The sequence below is a fragment of the Labeo rohita genome, chromosome 1 (genome assembly GCF_022985175.1).
Source record: "Labeo rohita strain BAU-BD-2019 chromosome 1, IGBB_LRoh.1.0, whole genome shotgun sequence".
NCBI classification, from domain to species: domain Eukaryota; kingdom Metazoa; phylum Chordata; class Actinopteri; order Cypriniformes; family Cyprinidae; genus Labeo; species Labeo rohita.
In genome coordinates, this window is record NC_066869.1 from 15,567,109 (window position 1) to 15,587,886 (window position 20,778).

At 33.9% G+C, this 20,778-nt stretch overlaps 1 protein-coding gene across 9 annotated transcripts in view; it reads right to left on the reverse strand.

Annotated features, from left to right (window-relative positions):
- inpp4b (inositol polyphosphate-4-phosphatase type II B) overlaps positions 1-20,778 on the reverse strand; it is a 192,064-nt gene that overhangs the window by 81,159 nt on the left and 90,127 nt on the right. For all 9 annotated transcript variants that reach the window (XM_051107142.1, XM_051107168.1, XM_051107183.1 and 6 more), the window contains 3 exons: positions 19,406-19,514; positions 14,952-15,021; positions 9,571-9,718 (listed from right to left, as the gene is read on the reverse strand). In XM_051107142.1, the coding sequence (XP_050963099.1) occupies positions 9,571-9,718; positions 14,952-15,021; positions 19,406-19,514 (327 nt within the window). The remainder of the gene's footprint in view (positions 1-9,570; positions 9,719-14,951; positions 15,022-19,405; positions 19,515-20,778) is intronic.

The following is a 20,778-nucleotide window of genomic DNA, read 5'->3' on the forward strand; positions in this document are numbered from 1 at the left end:
CAAGAGTTGGAGAGTTAGACGACGAATTATGTCATTTGATATTGCTGACTCTTTTTTTCGAAATACCGCTTTCCCCTGCCAAAGCAAGTATGAATGTGAAGAACAAATGAGACTCAGTGCAGCCATTCAGCTAATATTATCACTGCAACCAAACAGGCGAAATGAAAGTTATCCGTTAGCATTGGCATTCATCTCAATGACAGATTCTCATGCCCTCTGGACGTACGCGACCTGCATGATGCATCTTTTAAATGTGAATGTGACTAATCACTCTGTAGCCGCGGGAAAATGACATCATGACAACACTGACTGGCTGATGCCATCACATGAACACACATGATACTGAATGGAGATGGAAAAAATAAGGCAAATTTATACAAAAAAAAAAAAAAAAATAATAAAAACATACTGGCCACTTGCATCATATAAAAAAATGTAATGCTTGTTATTTTTTCAAAGAGAGCAGACAGGGACCACATATGGCAAATTTATGCAAAAAATGATGCAAAATAATAATTAAAAAATACTTAATACATACTTGGCACTTGCATCATATAATAAAATTAAATACTTGCTATTTTATTTCTTCAAAGACAGCAGATATGGACAAAATAAGGTTAATTTATGCAAAAAATAAAGCAAAATACTAATAAAAAATATAAAAGTAAATAACTGCTATTTTATTTTTTCAATCGCAACAGACAGGGACAAAAAACAGGCAAAACTAAAACTAAGTAAAATAAAAAAAAAAAAGAATACATGTTGGGCACTTGCATCATAAAATAAAATTAAATATTTGCTATTTTATTTCTTCAAAGACAGCAGACAGGGAAAAATAAGGCAATTTTAGATTTAAAAAAAAGCAATATTAGCAATATCAAAAAATTATTAATACACACTGGGCACTTGCATCATATAATAAAATTACATATTTGCTATTTTATTTATTTATTCAAAGAAAGCATAAAGCAAATTCATGCAAAAAATAAAACAAAATAATAGAAAAACAATGAATTCATATTGGGTACTTGCATCATATGTTAAAATTAATTACTTATTTTATTTCTTCAAAGACAGTGGACACGGAAAGGCAAATTTATGCCAAAAAAATAAATAAATAATTAAATAAAGCAAAATAATAATAGAAAATATTAAAATATTTGCTATTTTATTTCTTCAAAGATAGCAGACAGGCACAAAATAAGGCAATTTTAGGCAAACAAACAAACAAACAAAAAAATCATGTTGGGCACTTGCATCATATAATAAAATTAAATACTTATTTTATTTCTTCAAGGGAAAGGAAACAATGAAAGGGAAACAATAAGGCAAATTTAAGCAAAGAAATAAAACAAAAAAACAAATACTACATGTTGGGCACTTGCGTCACATAATAAAATTAAATATGTGCTATTTTATTTCTATAAAGACAGCAGACAAGGAAAAAATAAGGCAAATTTATGCAAAAAAAAAAAAAAGCAAAATAATAACAATAAAAATATTTAAATATTTGCTATTTTATTTCTTCAAAGATAGCAGACGAGGACAAAATAAGGCAATTTTAGGCAAAAAAGTAATATATATTTCCCTGTCTGCTGTCTAAATGCACAGTATGTATTAATTATTATTATTATTATTATTAATATTATGCTTTATTTTTGCCTGCTGTCTTTGAAGAAATAGAATAGCAAATATTTAATTTTATTATATGATATAATTGCCCAACATATATATATATATACATATGTCATTAAAGACAGCAGACAGGGGAAAATAAGTCATGCTTTGTCGGAGAAAAAAATAAAATACATGAATATCAAACACTGGAAAACATCTATTAAAATATATAATGAAAATTACTACTTTATTTCTTCAAAGATAGCAGATAGGGAAAAATGTCATGCTTTTTAATTTCACACTTTGAAAAATCTTACAGTAAATAAATAATTAAATATATTAAATATATTATATATTATTATTATAACATAATGAAATAATGCGATTTTATTTTAAGACGGCAGACGGGGGGAAAAAAATAAGTTAACTTCATGCTCTGAAAAGTCTTACAATAAATGCATTCCAGACACTGGCAAAACATCTTTTCAATTTGTCTTAAATAAATGTATTTTATTAAATTAATTTTTTATACATACATATCAGACACTGGCGAAATATCAATTACAATTCATTTCTCAAATACATTTCTAGATTTAAATAGCTGGACTTTTTAAATGAAGAAATATCATTGTTTAGCTACATTATTGTCCAGCAGGGGGCTTTGGTCTTCAGGCTGACTTCTGTAGAGTCAACATGATGGCATTTGAAACCCTTTCAATATCGGATGTAATTTCAGGTTTAACAGATACTTGGTGAGGAAAACAAGCGCGGATCAGGAGCACAATATACGCATCAGGAACCACACAAATAGAAAATAAAACAGTGACGTCAACCGACAAGGAAAATGAATTCGGAGGTGAATAGTTTGTTTTTGATAAAAAGATTCTGAGCATTTTTTTTAAAATTAGTTGCACAGATGAATCATGCAAAATAAATAAGAGCAGGAATGTGCATTACACAAGAAAATATGTTCAACTGGGATGCCACGCTGACTTCTGAAGGACACAGATAATTTCCGTTGACGTCAGTCCAATGACAGCGCCAAAACAAAAGTGAACAAAAGGTCTCGTTCACAATAAATAAACTAGCATCTCGCTGAAGTTAATGTGAGTTTTCCCAGTGTTGTGGGCGGATGAGAGTCACAACAGTAGCAGCAAACACCACTAATGATAAATCATCAGCATCGTAGTGCACTCGATTTCTTCGTTTTTCCAAACATGACATCTTTTTCCTTTGAATCGCATGCAATTGTGGTTAAACCAGAGGCAACAAAAGCAGCTGAAATGGGCTTAAAGGTGAACGTGGCGCCCGGGCCGATAATTAGATGTCTAGGGATAGAAACGGCTGCTTGAGTTACCTGTCTGTAGCGGGGAGAGCAGGTGTTGAGGCCAAATAGCCTCGCTGAATAATGCACACATGATGATAATTGCTTAGCGGGGTCTGATCTATGGGAGCTCCAGTCTGGGAATGTGTGTCTCGCCGAGTTAATGATCTCAGATTCTTCAATGGCCAAACACACACGCGCACGCACGCGGCCCGGACCGGCGTACAATGATTTGTTGCAGATGAAAACGTGCCTATGCTAATACCTGTCGACTTTAGGGAAGTTGCCGCTGATAATGGTGCATGCTGAGAAGTGTTTTGCATGTGCATAAAACCAGAAGCTCTGGGGAAAAAGCAAGAGCCGGAAACAAAGAGCAAATTAAGCCGTGAGATTGTTCAGCTTGTTGCTCCACGGTGAGAAACAAGATCGCAAATGGTTTCCAGTTGTCAAAGTTTTAGACTAGACTTTAGTGCTAGGACTGACTACATTCAGTTTACTGAATTGGCCTCATAACCAACAAATGTTGAACTACAATGACATTAAATGATAATAAAATTGCAATTCAATAACAACTCAACAAGTTTAGAGAAATAATTGTGAATAAATGCTTATTTGTTCTCTGATAGGCAGAACAAGTATTTCTTTCCCAGATTAGACATAAACAAACTCCATAGCTATTACAAAAAAAAAAAAAAAAATGCTAACAAAAGTCTGTTTTCATATTTTGCCGTACAACAAATGTCCACAATGTTTTCGGATATCTTTAAAAAATATTTAAATATTATATTACCTTATTAAAACCATAATATAACAATACATACTATATAATATAATTTTAAATATATATTTAATATATATTTAATATAATTAATAGTCATTGAAAAATAGTAAATTAAAATACACACATTTTATTCGGTTACATTAATTCAAAAACATAAAAAGGTGAATTTATTAATATATAATATAGGGAAATGTATTATTTAGCAACTTAATAAATTAATAATTGTCCACAATGTTTTTAGATATCCTTAAAGTTTTTTTAAAAATATTAATTTCATTACTAAAATCATAATATATACTATTTAATGTACTTTTAAATATATTATAAAAGTTTAATATATTTAACAATGGCAAGATACAGTAAATTAAAATACACACATTTATACATGACATCAATACAAAAATATAAAAGGTAAATTTATTAATACATGAAATGTAATATTTTGCAAATGAATGAATTAATACATGTCCACAGCGTTTTAAGATACCCCTAAAAATATACAAATATTAAATTACCTTATTAAAATCAAAATATAGTAATACATACTACTTTTTAATAATTTAATTTTAAATATATTACAGATGTTTAATATAATTAATAATTGTTAAAAAATAGTAAATTAAAATACACACATTTATACAGTTACATTAATACAAAAATATAACTGGTAAATTTATTAATATATGAAATTTTATATATTTAGCAGCTTAATAAATGTTTTTAGATGTCCTTAAAAATGTAACAATATTACATTTCATTATTAAAATCATGTAATATATACTATATATTTTTAAATATATTATAAAAGTTTAATTTATTTAAACATTTCATATATATATATATATATAGTTCCATTTATTTTAAAAATGTAAATTTAAAAAACACATTTACACAGTAACATTAATACAAAAAATAAAAGGTCAATTTATTACAATATGAAATGTAATATTTTGCAAATAAACTATTAAACTTCAAAAATTAGTAAACTTATAAGAAAAACAGAAAATTAAAATATAAACATAATATGGTATAAAGTGTATTTGTTTTGATGGTCATTGGGTTCCATTAATTTGTTTACAGTGTATTTATTTACACACACACACACACAGCAAGAAAATAAATCAAATATTTATATAATGTTGATAGCCATTTGGCAATCCTGTTTGCTAACTTTCAGTTGTGAAATAGAATATAAATTTCAATCTGATGAAGCGTCCGAGTGCACATGCTTCAACACACTGAGCTGTGGTGGTCACGACACATCCACCCATCAAAACCCCCAAACCATCTCCTGTTGCTGCATCTGTAAACACGTCACTTTCCTCTTCCACAGACTTTCAGTGAGCTGTGTGATCACACCTTCATCTGACTGAAATGCACAGGAACTAAGCAGTGCGTGTGCTTAAAAAACATCTATGCGTCGTGTCAGAGTGCATTGTTGACTGCTGCGCTTTGGAAAGCTTTCCACTCAAGGTTCCCCGCGTCGCGCCCTTGTTCTCCTCACCTCGCGTTTCTCTTTTAGATTTTCCCTTTAACGCTCAGGTTACAACTCTTCCACAATGAGACGGAGGAAAGACAGAAAGCAAAGGTAAAATGAAAGAAAAGCAGGAGAGAGGGAGAGGTGGTTGAGTTTCCGAGAGAGAGGACAGGCACTCTCCTTTGAAGTGTTAAACATCCTTGAATAATTTAGTGCAGGCTAAGTATAGCTCTAAAACAGCCATTTCCATCTCTGAAATAAACCCTCGCTCTGAGAGCGCACCACATCTCGCTCATACTCCGTTTTGTGTAGCGTTCGTTCTCGCAAACAATTCCAGCTTCGTTCAACCCACACTTGAACCCGTTCTCTAGGAGCAGGAATCGCCAGGGATCTTACGACACAATGCAGTCACCATACTTCAGCCATTCATTCATGATATACACAGCAGATTTTGGATTATGATACAACAGACTTTTTATGACAGATCTGGAGTTAAAGTTAAAGGAATAGTTTAAAATCTTGTCATTACTTACTATTTTTTATATTCTGAATCATAAAGGAGAAGCTCTAAAACATAATTGTAACCATACATGAGGGTGAGTAAATAATAATGATCATTTCTGGGTGAACTAGCGCTTTAAAACAAATCACAAATTGTTCCTTTCTCTTTGCAGTGCAGATAAACCATCATAACACTGTAAATGCGACACATCTAAAGCACTAAATGCCATGACATGGTACTTAAAAGGAAAACCATAATTCTATACTAGTTCAATATTACTGCTGCTTGTTGATTGTCCGGCAGAGCCATAGAAAAAAAATACAAGACATGCTGATTGATTATGACAACTGCAAAGTTTAAGGTTTGATGCTCTTTTTTAGATCATATAATATATCTGCTCAAACTGAATGCTTTTGCATTAGACAAAACAACCACGGTCAAGAGTTTGGGGTTGGTAAAGGGTTATTATTTAATTTAATTTAAGTTAATTTTAATTTATTTTAAAGAAAAGAATACTTTCATTCAGTGAGGGTGCATTAATTTGATTAAAAAAATGACAATAATGACATTTATAACGTTACAAAATATTTTTATTTCAAATAAATTCTGTTCTTTTGAACTTTCTATTCATCAAAGAATGCTGAAAAAATGTATTATGGTTTACATAAAATATGAAGCAAACCGAATGCCATTTTTTACACAAAGAAGACAGTTTAGTATTGTTTTAGTAGCTTTAGTAACTTTCTTTTTTAGTAGACAGTTTAGTAGCTTTAAAGTACTATTCTGGACAAAACAACCATTTTTAAGAGTTTAATTTAATTTAATTTTATTTATTTTTATCTTTTATGTTTATCTTTTATTATAATCTATCCTGGACAAAACAACCATGTTCAAGAGTTTGGGGTTGGTAAGAATTTAATTTAATTTAATTTAATTTAATTTAATTTAATTTAATTTAATTTAATTTTAAAGAAATGAATACTTTCATTCAGCAAGGATGCGTTAAATTGATGACAATAAAAATCACAAAAAGACAATAAAGACATTGTAAACATTAAATAAATTACATTATAAAATATTTCTTTTTCAAATAAATGCTCTTCTTTCAAACTTTCTGTTCATCAAAGAATCCTGAAAAAAAAAATGGTTTCCAAAAAATAGGAAACAAACCAAATGCAATTTTTTTAAACAAAGAAGACAGTTTAGTATTTTTTTTTTTTTTTGAGTTTTACAATTCTATCATGGACAAAGCAACCATGTTTAAGAGTTTTATTTTATTTTATTTTATTTTCCAATTCTATTCTGGACAAAACAACCATGTTCAAGTGTTTGGGGTTCATAAGATTTTAACTCCATTTCTTCAACTTTAATTTATTTTAATTTCATTTTAAAGAAATTAATAATTTCATTCAAGTAGGATGTTTCTATTTTGAATAAATGCTCTTGAACTTTCTATTGATCAAGGAATCTGAAAAAAAAAAATGTTTTACGATTTAGACAACCGTGTTCAAGAGTTTTATATTTTATTTTATTTTATTTTATTTACAGTTCTATCCTGGAGAAAACAACCGTTTAAGATTTTGGGGTTGATTAGAATTTAATTTAATTTAATTTAATTGATGACAATACAAAGGACAAAACAAATACATTTATAACATTATAAAACATTAATTTTATAAAACATTTCTATTTCGAATAAATGCTGTTCTTTTTCTAATTCATCAAAGAATCCTGATAAAAATGTATTAGGGTTTCAAAAATAATTAATTAATTAATTAATTAATTAATTAAACAAATCTGCATATTAGAGTGATTTCTAAAGGATCAAGTGACACTAAAGACTGGAGTAATGATGCTGAAAATTCAGCTTTGATCACAGGAATAAATTACATTTTAAAATATATTAACATAGAAAAAGTGTTTTAAATTGTAAAAATATTTCACAATATTACTGTTTTTGAATGTATTTTTGGTCAAATAATTGCAGCTAGGGCTGTGACAGTGGCAGATTTTTTCCACCGCGGTGGTAATGGACCAACTACCGTCGGTGGCGCGGTGTTGATATGTAATTTTGAAACATAACAAACGGGCGTGTTTATTTCAGCCTATAAAACACTAAAGTAAATATCAAAGAAATTGTACAGTTAAATAAGAAAGTAGACAAAATAAGAACGGTAAATATTAAACATTTGTTGCAAAAATTCGTAACAGCCTCGCCCAACCCTTGTCGGACGGCTCATCAAAATTACCGGCCCGAGCCTTTTCTCTCTCTTTTCCGTTACACTGTTGCATCCATTAAAATAGCTCAATTTTGTTTTTAATAGGAACGTAGTTATATTCATTTCGTTTCTTTATAAAGTTAATTTAGAAATGTGTTCGGAAAATTTTTGATTGTTAAATTACGATTTTTTGCCGTAACGAAATTAAGATTTTAACATAACGACCAAGCGGCCAGAGTCAGGCAGTGAGTTGATCACAGCCTATGTTGATCAATTTTCCCTTCTTAAATCATCACGACTTGCCTAAAATAAAATCTTCAAGCATATCACAATGTTATTTTATGCGTATACAATCGTTTGTTGGAGAGGGGAAGCTAAACGTGCTTTGCATCAAGACATGGAGGCATCAGCGCAATCACTTGCAAAAAAATTTAAATACGCCATAATCTTTGCTAATAAAGGTAAGCGTAACATATCATCCGGAACTATAAAGAGTGTCATTTTATTTGCGTGCACTCACATTATTAACAAAATGTTGTGCTTTTGTAAATAATAAAGAAAAAAACAAGATGCGCTTTCTGATGTCTCGGTGTTGAAAAGGAGCGCTGCACAAAAATGAAACGAAAGTCAGCGAATACTTGCCTTACAGAAAAATATATTTATAGAAAGCTTTAAATTATTACTTTACTACTTTAAAACTAAAAAATTCAAATCGAAGACAAAAACTCTTTCCTTATAAAATCCGTAGAGATGCATTTCTCTATAAAGGTGCGTCCAATGAGCAGATGGCGAGTCAGGATTGTAATCTTTGCGACACTGGCTCAGAATACACTAGTTTATTAATAATTCATTCAAGTATCTCCTTATTTCCCTCCGACACATTTATAGTAATTACTTTTCCAGGAGCTTTGCAAGCTTTAGCCTATTGTGTGCGTTTGAACGCGGATCTCTTCCAGCAGCTAAGGCACTTGCGCTCGCTGCTGCTGCCGGCGGGGACACTAAACATGGCCACGGCAGAATAATTGTTGTAGAAACACTGTATTTTATGCTTGTTATAGATATGCACGTGTTGTGTGACGTCACGTGCAGTACCGCCGGTGGCAACCGACCACCGCGGTGGCAACCAACGACCGCGGTGGTGCGGTTGTCATTGGGACGGTCACAGCCCTAACTGCAGCCTTGGTGGGCAGAAGAGACTTCTTTCAAAAACACTTCAGTTACATATTTAACAGAGAAATATGTGACAACTATCACAATAAACAAGTTGCATTTGTTGCAAAAGCTAAAAACAGCACTACTAAAATACATAAATTAGTGTTAGTAGTTCAGATCGCAAGTCATAGGTTTGATTCTCACTGAGCACACGAACTGATAAAACGTGCACCTTGAATACAGTGCAAGGCGCTTTGGTTAAAAAAAAAAAAAAAAAAAAAATCTGGTTTCCCCATATTGATTTGACAGTTTAACAACAGAGTAATAATACACTGTATTGACTGGCTGTCATCTTTACAGTGAAGGCGGCTCTTCACAACACATCCTGCATTAAACATCCAGAGCAGAAGTTTATACAGTAAATGCCGCTTTAACGATCTAGTCTGCTTCCCTGCTTCCTCTGTCCTATCTGCTGTGACGGGTCTGAATGGCTCTTACCTGCAGGTGTCCTCCTGAATGTAGAGGGCGATGAGCTGCTTCGGGATGCTGAAGGACAGCGTACACTCCGCCATCTGTTCCCGAACCAACATCCATTTACTGTCCACCGTCTGAAACCTGTACACCTTACACACCGCATTCTTAAACACTAATGGAAAGAGAGAGAGATAGAGAGACATTAAGCTGAGATACAGTAACTTCTCTAAGTGATCATTTATTCAAAGTACTGTGAATAATGACGCCATCATTTCAGCCTGTTCCTTCCACAAAGCTACTGTACGACTTTAGAAGACTTGGAAATACGGACCAGTTTATGGTGTTTTTTGTTGTCTGAAAGGTTTATATTATATCCTAGCATTTAAAAAGTGCCTTCTACTTCAGTGCACTATTAAAATGCTTGAGGAGCTGCTAACTAAGTCCTATGAAGAGACGGAGGGAAAGCGTTTCTGGATAGCCGTGAATGAGAGCACAGGACGCTTTTAATGCTCTTATCAGAAGTGAGGCGGCGGCGGGAGAAGTTATTTCCTCTACAGCATGAAATCTTGCATCTCGTCAACGCTTCGCCAGTCAACGGAGCAGGACATGAGTGGCAATCTGCAAGCGTTCACCTTTTCTCATCATAGAAGTTGCTTAAATAGTGGACGTTTTCACTATTTTTGATCTTTGTGGCTGCAGCATGAGATTCTTCTGAGCTTAAACAAGGAGCCCTGAACCATAATTAAAAAAAAAAAAAAGTAAACTACCTAACATAAAATGCACATCATAAAAAGTAGCTAGATTTAAACAAGTCTGTTCGTTCCCTGTATGTAGCAATTAATTTGAATTATACGATATGATTTTCAAATGATATTCGAAATATATAAATATATTTAAAACATATCTTCATAACATTAATAACCTTTTTTAACAACCAAAATATTTATATATGTGTATGTGTATATGTATTTGTATGTGCACTATCATAAATCCATCTATCTATATAAAATAATATTTTTAAATACATGCGTAATATATAAGATATAAATTAAGAGATTAAGATAATATATAAAATACATTTTTAATCAGATTTTAATAAAATATACTTTATTTTATTTTCTTTATTCTACAAAATATTGTATTTCATGTGTATATATATTTCCTTTTTTTATAATTTTGAAATGTTTGCAATACATATATATATATATATATATATATATTCATAACATTAAAATAACCTTTTTTTAATAAGCAAAATGTAATATCTATATGTGTATGTGTATATGTATTTGTATGTGTACTTCAATAACATTTATTTATATATATATTTGGTATTAATATATAAATATGTAAAGAAATGAAGTGGTTTTTATAAATTATCTTAATATATTTTTTATATGTTAATCTCTTAATTTATATATATAAAAATTAAACATAAATTAAGAGATTAAGATTTTACAAAAATATATTAAGATTTATAAAAAACATTTTAATCAGATTTTGATTAAAATATACATTATACATATATATATATATATCCAATTCACTGAGATATTGCAGTAATCCTAATTATATATTATATAAATGTAATAAATATATTTAATATATACTTTTTAATACACACACATGCTTATATAAAATGTATAATTTATTATCATTATTACAATATCTTAATGAATTGGAAAACCAAAAATTTGCATCTTTGCTGGAAATTTGGGATTTTTTTTTATTTAGTGGAAATCTTCAGATGTAAATGTTACATTATCGATGACCATTTGACTGCTACTGTCATTACAGCAGAAAGAGGACATTTACACTATGATGAAAATGTTGTTGAAGTACAGACAGGTGGTTGGCTGAGGATGTGGAGTGAAGACAGAGACAGATGGACGCGTGACCTCCAGAGGAGGAGAAGCGGACGCAAACTCCCTCATCCAGCGCAGAGTTCTTCACAGAAGAGGATTAACCTCTGACTCCACCCTCCCGTATGCCCTCTAATCCGCCGGCCAATCAGATCGCAGCGTCTCTGCCTGCTCAAGCTCTTAGGGAAATGACTGTGCGTCGAGTTCGTGTTGTAGCACAGGGGTCGGGGTGACGAGGACAAATTTCATTAGTCACTCTCACCAAATCAGCAGAGACTAACATAGTTTGACAAGCAGTGCCGTGACTAAAACAACAGCCGCAATGACATTCAATACGGCTGCAGATACGTCAACAAATAAACACCACGAAACGTTTGATACGAAGATAACACCAAACACCCTGCACTTCTGGAGAGATTCGACTGCCGTTCCTGACTTAGACTCCATCCATCACATCACAGCAGCTCATAAATACAGAAATGACCTTCTACAGAGTTTGCTTCTCAGGGAACTTTTCTCATCTTGAGACTTCGGGTCTATTCACTCACTAATAATGTGGCAAAACTATCCGACACACCCGAATTCTCTCCTCCTCAGTGTGCAAAACAAATTTACACGCACAAAACTATCGTATTCCCCCAATGCTGTTTATCCTGCTACGTTACCTGAGGTAATTAAGGTAATGAGCTGCACTTCGCACCGCTGCTGGCTGTTATTTATCCACAGCAATCACACTGTTCACTGGGACGGCAATCAAATGCTGCCGAATCCACTTCATAATCTCCACAATACGGATGGGAATCATATGGAATTCAACAATTCTGTTTCTGATTTAACTTAATGACTCCTTAATGATTCCATTACTGATTATTTCATTGCTCAGGTGCATAATCAGACCAAAAATACACTAAACAAACATGCTAAATTAAAACAACACTATTTTTGATTATTTATTTAGTCTTAAGTGCCATTTATTCCCTAACAAACTTCCCTAGAATAGGAAAATGGGCCTGTAAAATTGAGTCAACAAATGCACATTTAAAAAAAAAAAAAAGGTGCTGTGAATGTTGTGCATCCACTGCTGGAGGTCATAGTAAGTATAATTACATGTTTTATGTACTATTCTTTTCATAACCTTGTAAAATATCACAAATCAAGGTGTTATTTTCTAGGAATAAACACAGAAGAACATAATTTGTTTTAAATATTTTAAAATATTTTAAATATTTTAAATGTCTTTACTCTCATTTTTAGGGCTGTCACTAACGATTATTTTGGTAATCAAGTAATCGGTTTATTATTTTAACGATAAACTGAATAATCGGATAATTATATTGATTTTTCGGGGGGTAATCAAAATAGACCTAAGCGAACAAAAGCCTTTAAAATTTCTTAAAATACATATATGATATCAATGAGGCAATAATAATTAGTTTAAATAAAGTATCAAAAGTAAATAATTATATGTTTTTATTGAACAAACCTGTTAAAATACATAATGTATTATCAACAATAGAGCTCATGTACATTACAACAAAAGCCTGCAGAGGACGGGAACGGCCACTTTGAGGCGCTATTGAATTCTTGTTTAATATCGACTAAACAACATTCAGTTCAAATGTCCACTTCATTTTTAATATTTGCCCATTTCTCTGCAACAGAAATGCTACAGTCACTGTCATTTCTTTAATATTTGGACATCAAAATGTGTAAACTTATTTTATTTTGAAATTGCGATGAACAGTTGAGAAAGATACTGATGTATTTTCCTGTGTTTGCGTAGGTTAATAAATGATTTATCTTACCAATAGTATGAAATTGTGCATGTTGCGTTCTCAGATAAACGTTATAATAAACCCAAACATGCAGAGATGGAGTTGAAAACACTCAATGCATGTAAATGATAACAGTTGGTACGGAGCAGCATTTACCGTGAACGGAGCCGCTCTTAAAGCGCATATATTAAACCGGCATTGCATATATTTATTTAACTGAATCGAAGCGTTTGTGAATTCACAATAGTGTTATGGTTTATTACAATTTTTAAATGGGTTGAATATATCATGCAGTCGTGGAAAACAGTCTAATAAAGCGTTTCATGGATTCTCATTTGTGGAATGCACCACTTGCGGTACTTTGCTGATTACTTGACATGGGCAAAATGTAGTCAATGATTTTTTAAAATCGAGTACTTAGATTGAATCGAGGAATCATGACAGCTCTAGTTCAAATGATGTCACCTCTTAGGTGTCATAAATAGAATGTATTATAAACCGCTTCCTAGACAGTAATGAGCTTAAATAGCAAGCAAAAGGAGATGTTTGCTCAAGCTTTCTGGAAGAAACGTATTATGCATCATCTCTAGAGTTTCAGCAGAGATCACAAACTGCTCAAATTCGCTGAGACACAAAAGCCTGTGAAAAAGAGTCAAAGAACTCAATATGAACTCATAAATTTCTCATCAGATTCTCTGAAGCCTGAACGATCTGAGCTGCTCTGCACTTTCATTTATAGCTCTATAGTTTGATTTTATTTCAACAACTGGTTCATTTTGTATTTCTACTTAAGAATTTAAAAGAAACGTCTGAGACAAAGTTGATCCATACATAATATAACTTTGAAGGACTTTGAAGAACCAAATATTCCTATAGGAAATTACATCACATGTGTTAGTGAATTCTGTATGGCTGCAGAGCATGAGAACTAGTTTTGGCTGGTTAGCGTGATCCAGATGGAAGATGGCTGCAAAAAGCATATCCATTCACCATTGATGGTTGTCCAATTCATGCATTCTGATGGAAATTCTATTATATACTATCGTTCAAAATTTGGGTCATACGATTTTTTTCATGTTTTGAATAAAGTCTCTTTTGCTCACCAAGGCAGCTTTTATTTGCTCAAAAATACAGTAAAAACAGCAAAACTGTGAAATATTATTAATCTTTAAAATATCTGCTTTGTATTTGAATATATTGTAAAATGTAATTTATTCCTGTGACAAAAAGCTGAATTTTCAGCATCATTACTCCAGTCTTCAGTGTCACATGATCCTTCAGAAATCATTCTAATATGCTGATTTGCTGCTCAAAAACATTTCTGATTATTATCAATGTTGAAAACAGTTGATCTGCATCCTATTTTTTGTGATTTTCTTATATTCATAGATGACTAGAAATAGAACATTTTTGTAACATTATATAAGTCTTTACTGTGGCATTTAATCAATTTAATGCATCCTTGCTGAATAAAAGTATTAATTTCTTTAAAAAATTTTAAATCACACACTTCTACAAACACTCATTCTTAAAACATTGCTACTACTGCTGTCCAATCGATTAATCGCGATTAATCGCATTCAAAATAAAAGTTTGCGTTTACATGCAAACTGTGTGTTGTGTATATTTGTATGTATTGTATATATAAATACACAGCACATGCACATAAATTATGTAAACACAAACTTTTATTTTGGATGTGCTTAATTGCGATTAATCGATTTGACAGCACTAGTTGCTACATATGAGTCAAAATGTTTTAACTCACCAGCATTCATTATTGGTCCATTGTCTTTGTCGTTAATACCACCATGTGATGACTCGTACACCAGCGTGCACTGTGGAAAGAAAACAAGATCATGCATTTGAGATTGAAGTTAATTTGTCTCGATTATTAGACATCAGCATAATGCCTACTACTTGAAACATAACCGGCGGCATCAGAGAGTTCAAAACACTATCCCGTGACTCTCTCACTCTGTCTCACGAGCCGAACGCACAGTGACAAGCTGTCACCTGCACCACTGCTCAGATAATAGAGGACTTCTCCAAGTATCCCCAAGCGCCAGTGTAAGCAATCCAGGAGAAGAGAGACCCTCCCGGCAGCGCAAGACAAACATCGACCCTCCATCAACATCACCCGCAGCGCTTACGGCCTAATCACTTGAAATGCATAGCCCGCATCAGGGTTTAGCGCGATGACGGATGAGTCTTCACGTCTCATTAGGTCTCATGACCTTGGATGGGTCTGTAAGAGTTTCAAATCAGTTCTTGGCACTCGGCTCAAGGAAAAAAAACAAGAAAAAAAAAAACAAGAGAGGATTCGCTATCAGGCCATGTTTTATGTAGAGTCTTGTTCTGTGGCTGATGCTCCTCAAACATACATCAGGCCTGACCCACATTCCCTCATGACGAACAAAGAAAATCACTTCTGAAGCGCTCAGATCAAATAAAACCACAACGTCTCTCAGCCAATAAACAGACTCACACTTGTTACAACAGACCACAAAAAGGACTTATTATCTGCATGTTCGTCCATCTGTCTGTCCATCCATCCATTTTTCTATCTATCTATCTATCTATCTATCTATCTATCTATCTATCTATCCTTCCATTAATCTATCTCTTTATATGTCCGACTGTCCATCCATCCATCCATATATCTGTCCATCAGTCCATGCTCTCATCCATCCATCCATCCGTCAATTTATCTTTCCGTCCGTCCGTCCATCCATCAATCTATCCATCCATCAATCTATCTCTATCTGTCCGTCTGTCTGTCCATCCATCCATCAAACTATCTATCTATCTGTCTGTCTGTTCTTCTGTCCATCTATCTATATCTCTCTCCGTCCATCCATCCATCAATCTATCTCTCTATCCGTCCTTCTGTTCATTCATCCATACATCTTTCCGTACATCCATCCATCTTTCCATCAATCTATCTATCCATCCTTCCGGCAATCTATCTATCTCTCTATCTGTCCGTCCGTCCGTCTGTCCATCCATCCATCCATCCATCCATCCACCCATCCATCATCTATCTGTCCATCAGTCCATGCATCTATCTCTCTATCCATTCATCCATCTTTCCATCTATCTTTCCATCTATCTTTCCATCTATCTTTCCATCTATCTATCTATCTATCTATGTTCATCTGTCCATCCATCCATCCATCCATCCATGCATCTCTCTATCCATCCATCCATTCATCTTCACATCCGTCCATTCATCCATCTATCTATCTATCTATCTATCTATCTATCTGTTCGTCTGTCCATCCATCCATCCATCCATCCATCCATCCATCCATCCATCCATCCTCTTATCTCTCCATCAGTCCATGCATCTATCTCTCTATCCATCCATCCATTCATCTTTCCATCCGTCCATTCATCCATCTATCTATCTATCTATCTATCTATCTATCTATCTATCTATCTATCTATCTGTCTGTTTGTCTGTCTGTCCATCCATCCATCCATCCTTCCACCCATCCACTTATCTGTCTATCAGTCCATGCATCTATCTCTCTCTCCATTCATCCATCTTTCCATCTATCTATCTATCTGTTCGTCTGTCCATCCATCCATCCATGCATCTCTCTATCCATCCATCCATTCATCTTTACATCCGTCCATTCATCCATCTATCTATCTGTCTATCTATCTATCTGTTCGTCTGTCCATCCATCCTTCCACCCATCCATTTATCTGTCCATCAGTCCATGCATCCATCTCTTTATCCATCCATCCATTCATCTTTCCATCCGTCCTTTCATCCATCTGTCTATCTATCTGTTCGTATGTCCATCCATCCATCCATCCTTCCACCCATCCATTTATCTGTCCATCAGTCCATGCATCTATCTCTCTATCCATCCATCCATTCATCCATCTGTTCTTCTGTTTGTCTGTCCATCTATCTGTCTGTCAATAAGGTCAACATACTTTCCAAACTTTAGCTTTTAGACAAAGTTTTATCAATCCAACTTTCAAAGTTCTTCTTGACAAACTTTCCTTTTCAAGTTATAAATGACCAGTTGACATGTATCTCATTCCAATTTCTTTCTACTTCCCACATTCAAATATAAATTCTAAATCTCGTTTGCTACCTCAATTCAAATTCAGGATTGTCACTTACAAGGGATTCACTATTTAAATCTCTTCAAGTTTCTCTGTTAAAATGGTGCTCAGTCTAAATACCCTCCATTTCCTCTATCATGTCCTTCATCCATCTCCATAACGCTCCATAATTCTCACACCCTTCTGGTTTCTTCCCTGTATTCTGTCTGTGCCTCTTTCATGCTGATTAATGAAGGTTAAGGGGCTCTGCTGACGGCTGTGTCTGTGTAAGTTATTGAGTTTAGGGGACATGAAGGGTGTAATGCTGTCTGTCAATGTAATAATGCTCAATTCTCCCTGACACACAGACGAAAGCAGCTGGGGACACACAAACGGCTCATTTCCACATCTCCATCATATATGTTTAAATATTCTGGATAAAATATTCCATAATATACAATATTCCATAAACATTTATATATATATATATATATATATAGAGAGAGAGAGAGAGAGAGAGAGAGAGAGAGAGAGAGAGAGAGAGAGATTCACTAGATGTCGATAACAACCCAAACAATCCATACATACAAATAAAACAAAACAAATAGTTTCAGAAATTAAATTTTGTGTAATAAAATGGAATGACACGGGGAAAAAGTATTGAACTGCTGAAATTTATTTAATACTATGTAAAAAAAGCCTTTGTTGGTAATGACAGCCTCCTGTATGGAGAAACTAGTTGCATGCATTGCTCAGTTGTGATTTTGGCCCATTCTTCCACAGTGTGAACAAATCTTGAAGGTTCTGTGGGCCTCTTCTATAAACTCTGATCTATAAACTCTGTTTGCACACTGTAAACGTTCTCCTTTGCTTTTTCAGTCAATTGTGCAATTGAATTTCAGGGATGCCACACAATATTCACTCCACTTTCCCTCTGTGACTTAGTTCTTACAAACTGCATGCACATGCACAAAAAAGACAACTTCCCACAATACAAGCCACTCTTAATTTACAGTAGTTCAACTGCAGTCAAGAAACTCTCCTGAAAATGTAGTTAGCTACACAAGCTACTAACATACATTCAATCACTGCATTGCATAAATAAGAAGGGTCTTATCTAGCAAACAATTGGTCATTTTCAAAACAAATTGACAATTTATATACTTTTTAACCTCAAATGCTCATCTTGTTTTGCCTCTGTGATGCGCATGCGTACTCTGTGTAATCTGGGTCATGTTCACTTTGTAAACACTGGGTCAGTACTTCTGCAGAGATGTAGGACGATTTTGAAGTTGGGAACAGAAACGAGATGGGAGTTTTTCAACATTCCCTAACTATTGACCATATTGAACCGCAAAAAAACAAGTTCATGCAGACTTTGACAAGACGAGTGTTTGAGGTTGAAAAGTACATAAATTGTCAATTTGTTTTGAAAATGACCAACTGTTTCGCTAGATAAGACCCTTCTTCCTTGTTTAGAGCCATTTGAAGCTGCATTTAAACTGCATTTTGGAAGTTAAAACTTAGGGGCACTATTAAAGGAGAAGTCCACTTACAGAACAACAATTTACAGGTAATGTACTCACGCCCTTGTCATTCAAGATGTTCATGTCTTTCTTTATCCAGTCGTAAAGAAATTGTGTTTTTTAAGGAATTTCAGGTTTTTTCAGGTTTTTTCTCCATATAATGGACTGATATGGTGCCCCGATATGGTGCCTCTGATCGTATTTTCTCCCTCAACTTCAAAAATAATTTAAAAATCATCCTACATCGCTACAGAAGTTCCCACCCAATCTTTGCAAAGTGAACATGCAAAGAAGATCAAACAAGGTAAATAGGACGATTTTGAAGTTGAGGGAAAAAATACGATGGGAGTATTTTGACATACCCTAAGTGTCTTGAGCCAGAACACACAGAGTTTAGGGAGAGCAAGACAAGACGAGCGTTTGACATTAAAAAGTATATGAATTGTATTATTTTTATGAAAATAACAGATCGTGTCGCTAGATAAGACCCTTCTTCCTCAGCTGGGATCGTTTACAACCGAATTTGGGATCATTTGAAGCTGCATACAAACTGCATTTTGGAAGTTCACTGTTTTGAAAGCAGTCAAACTACTAGTGTTATTTAGTAGCTAGTTGTAATTATTTAGCTTACCTTCTGGTGCATGTCGGCAGTGATGTGGTCCACCTCACCGTCCTCAATCTCACCCATCTTCATCCGGCTCACCACCACTGTGCCCACTGTTGCTGAATCATCTGCTGTCCTGAAACACATCAACACAACGACACATGAGTCTTCAAGCATCCAGATTACATCCATCATCTTTCCCATTCCATCCAATCAGATTCACTGTATATTCACATAATTTCTAGCCTGATCTGGCACAAACTGAGTCAGAATCTCAGGCTCAAAAATCTGATGTAGAAGTGACACTGCAGCCTCGCCAAGGAAACTAAAACCCGCAGTTGATATCCTGTAGACATTAGCATTGATTAAGCAAGATTACTTGGTTTCTCAGTAGTAACCGGCTGCAGGTTTGGCTTGATCAGATCAGGCCCCAGCTGTGGCTGTTCATGTGCCAGCAGACTTGGACTGAGTCTGATATCTGAGGTTATGACTGACCTCAAATTAACTTTGAAGCTCGATTGAGTCATGGAGGAGAGAAAAAGACATCCAGTCAGCCTTTAGAGGCGCACTGGCAAATTACCCATCCATGAACATGACCTAGACAAATCTAATTGGCCCTGGGTCTCTTTATGACAACAGTAAATCAGAGAACGTTGTTATGAGAAGAGTTAGCGCTTTATGCTAATAGACCTGAATGAGACGCCGTTAGCAACCCATTTTACTTCTGTAATGTGACACTTTTCTGAGTGAAACAGGATATTTAATGATTAAAAGAAATGCAGGGACTTTTTATCCATTGGGGATTAATTGGAGAGCGACAAGTAGTCATTTTATAGCGAAAATGGTGCTTGATGGTTAGAGGGGTTAATGAAGTAAGACACATTCTTGATGTCAGTCGAAAAGGAAAGTCATTTCAGAGGTGGCAAAAGTTATCACGATGTGGCACCAGTTTTTTACTGTATATTTTTAGCTCAAAGTGAGTATCACTACATAAGCTGTCATGCAAAAAGATCTCTGTAAAGTTCAAAAGATGTTTGTAGCTGCCACCCACTGTGAATATAAAGTGAGCAGTATATATGCATACACACTACTATTCAAGATAGTAGTATTCAATAGTATTTTTTTATTGTCATTCAGCATAGATGCATTCAACTGATTAAAAGTGACAATAAAGATATTTGTAATGTTACAAAAGATTTCCATTTCAAATAAATGTGGTTCTTTTTTGAACTGTATATTCATCAAAGAATCCTGAAAAAATGCATTACAAGCAGCACTACAGTTTTCGACACTGAAAATAATGCTTCCTCAGCAAATCAGCACATGATATCTGAAGGATCATGTGACACTGAAGACTGGAGTAATGATGCAAAAAAATTCCGCTTTACATTACAGCAATA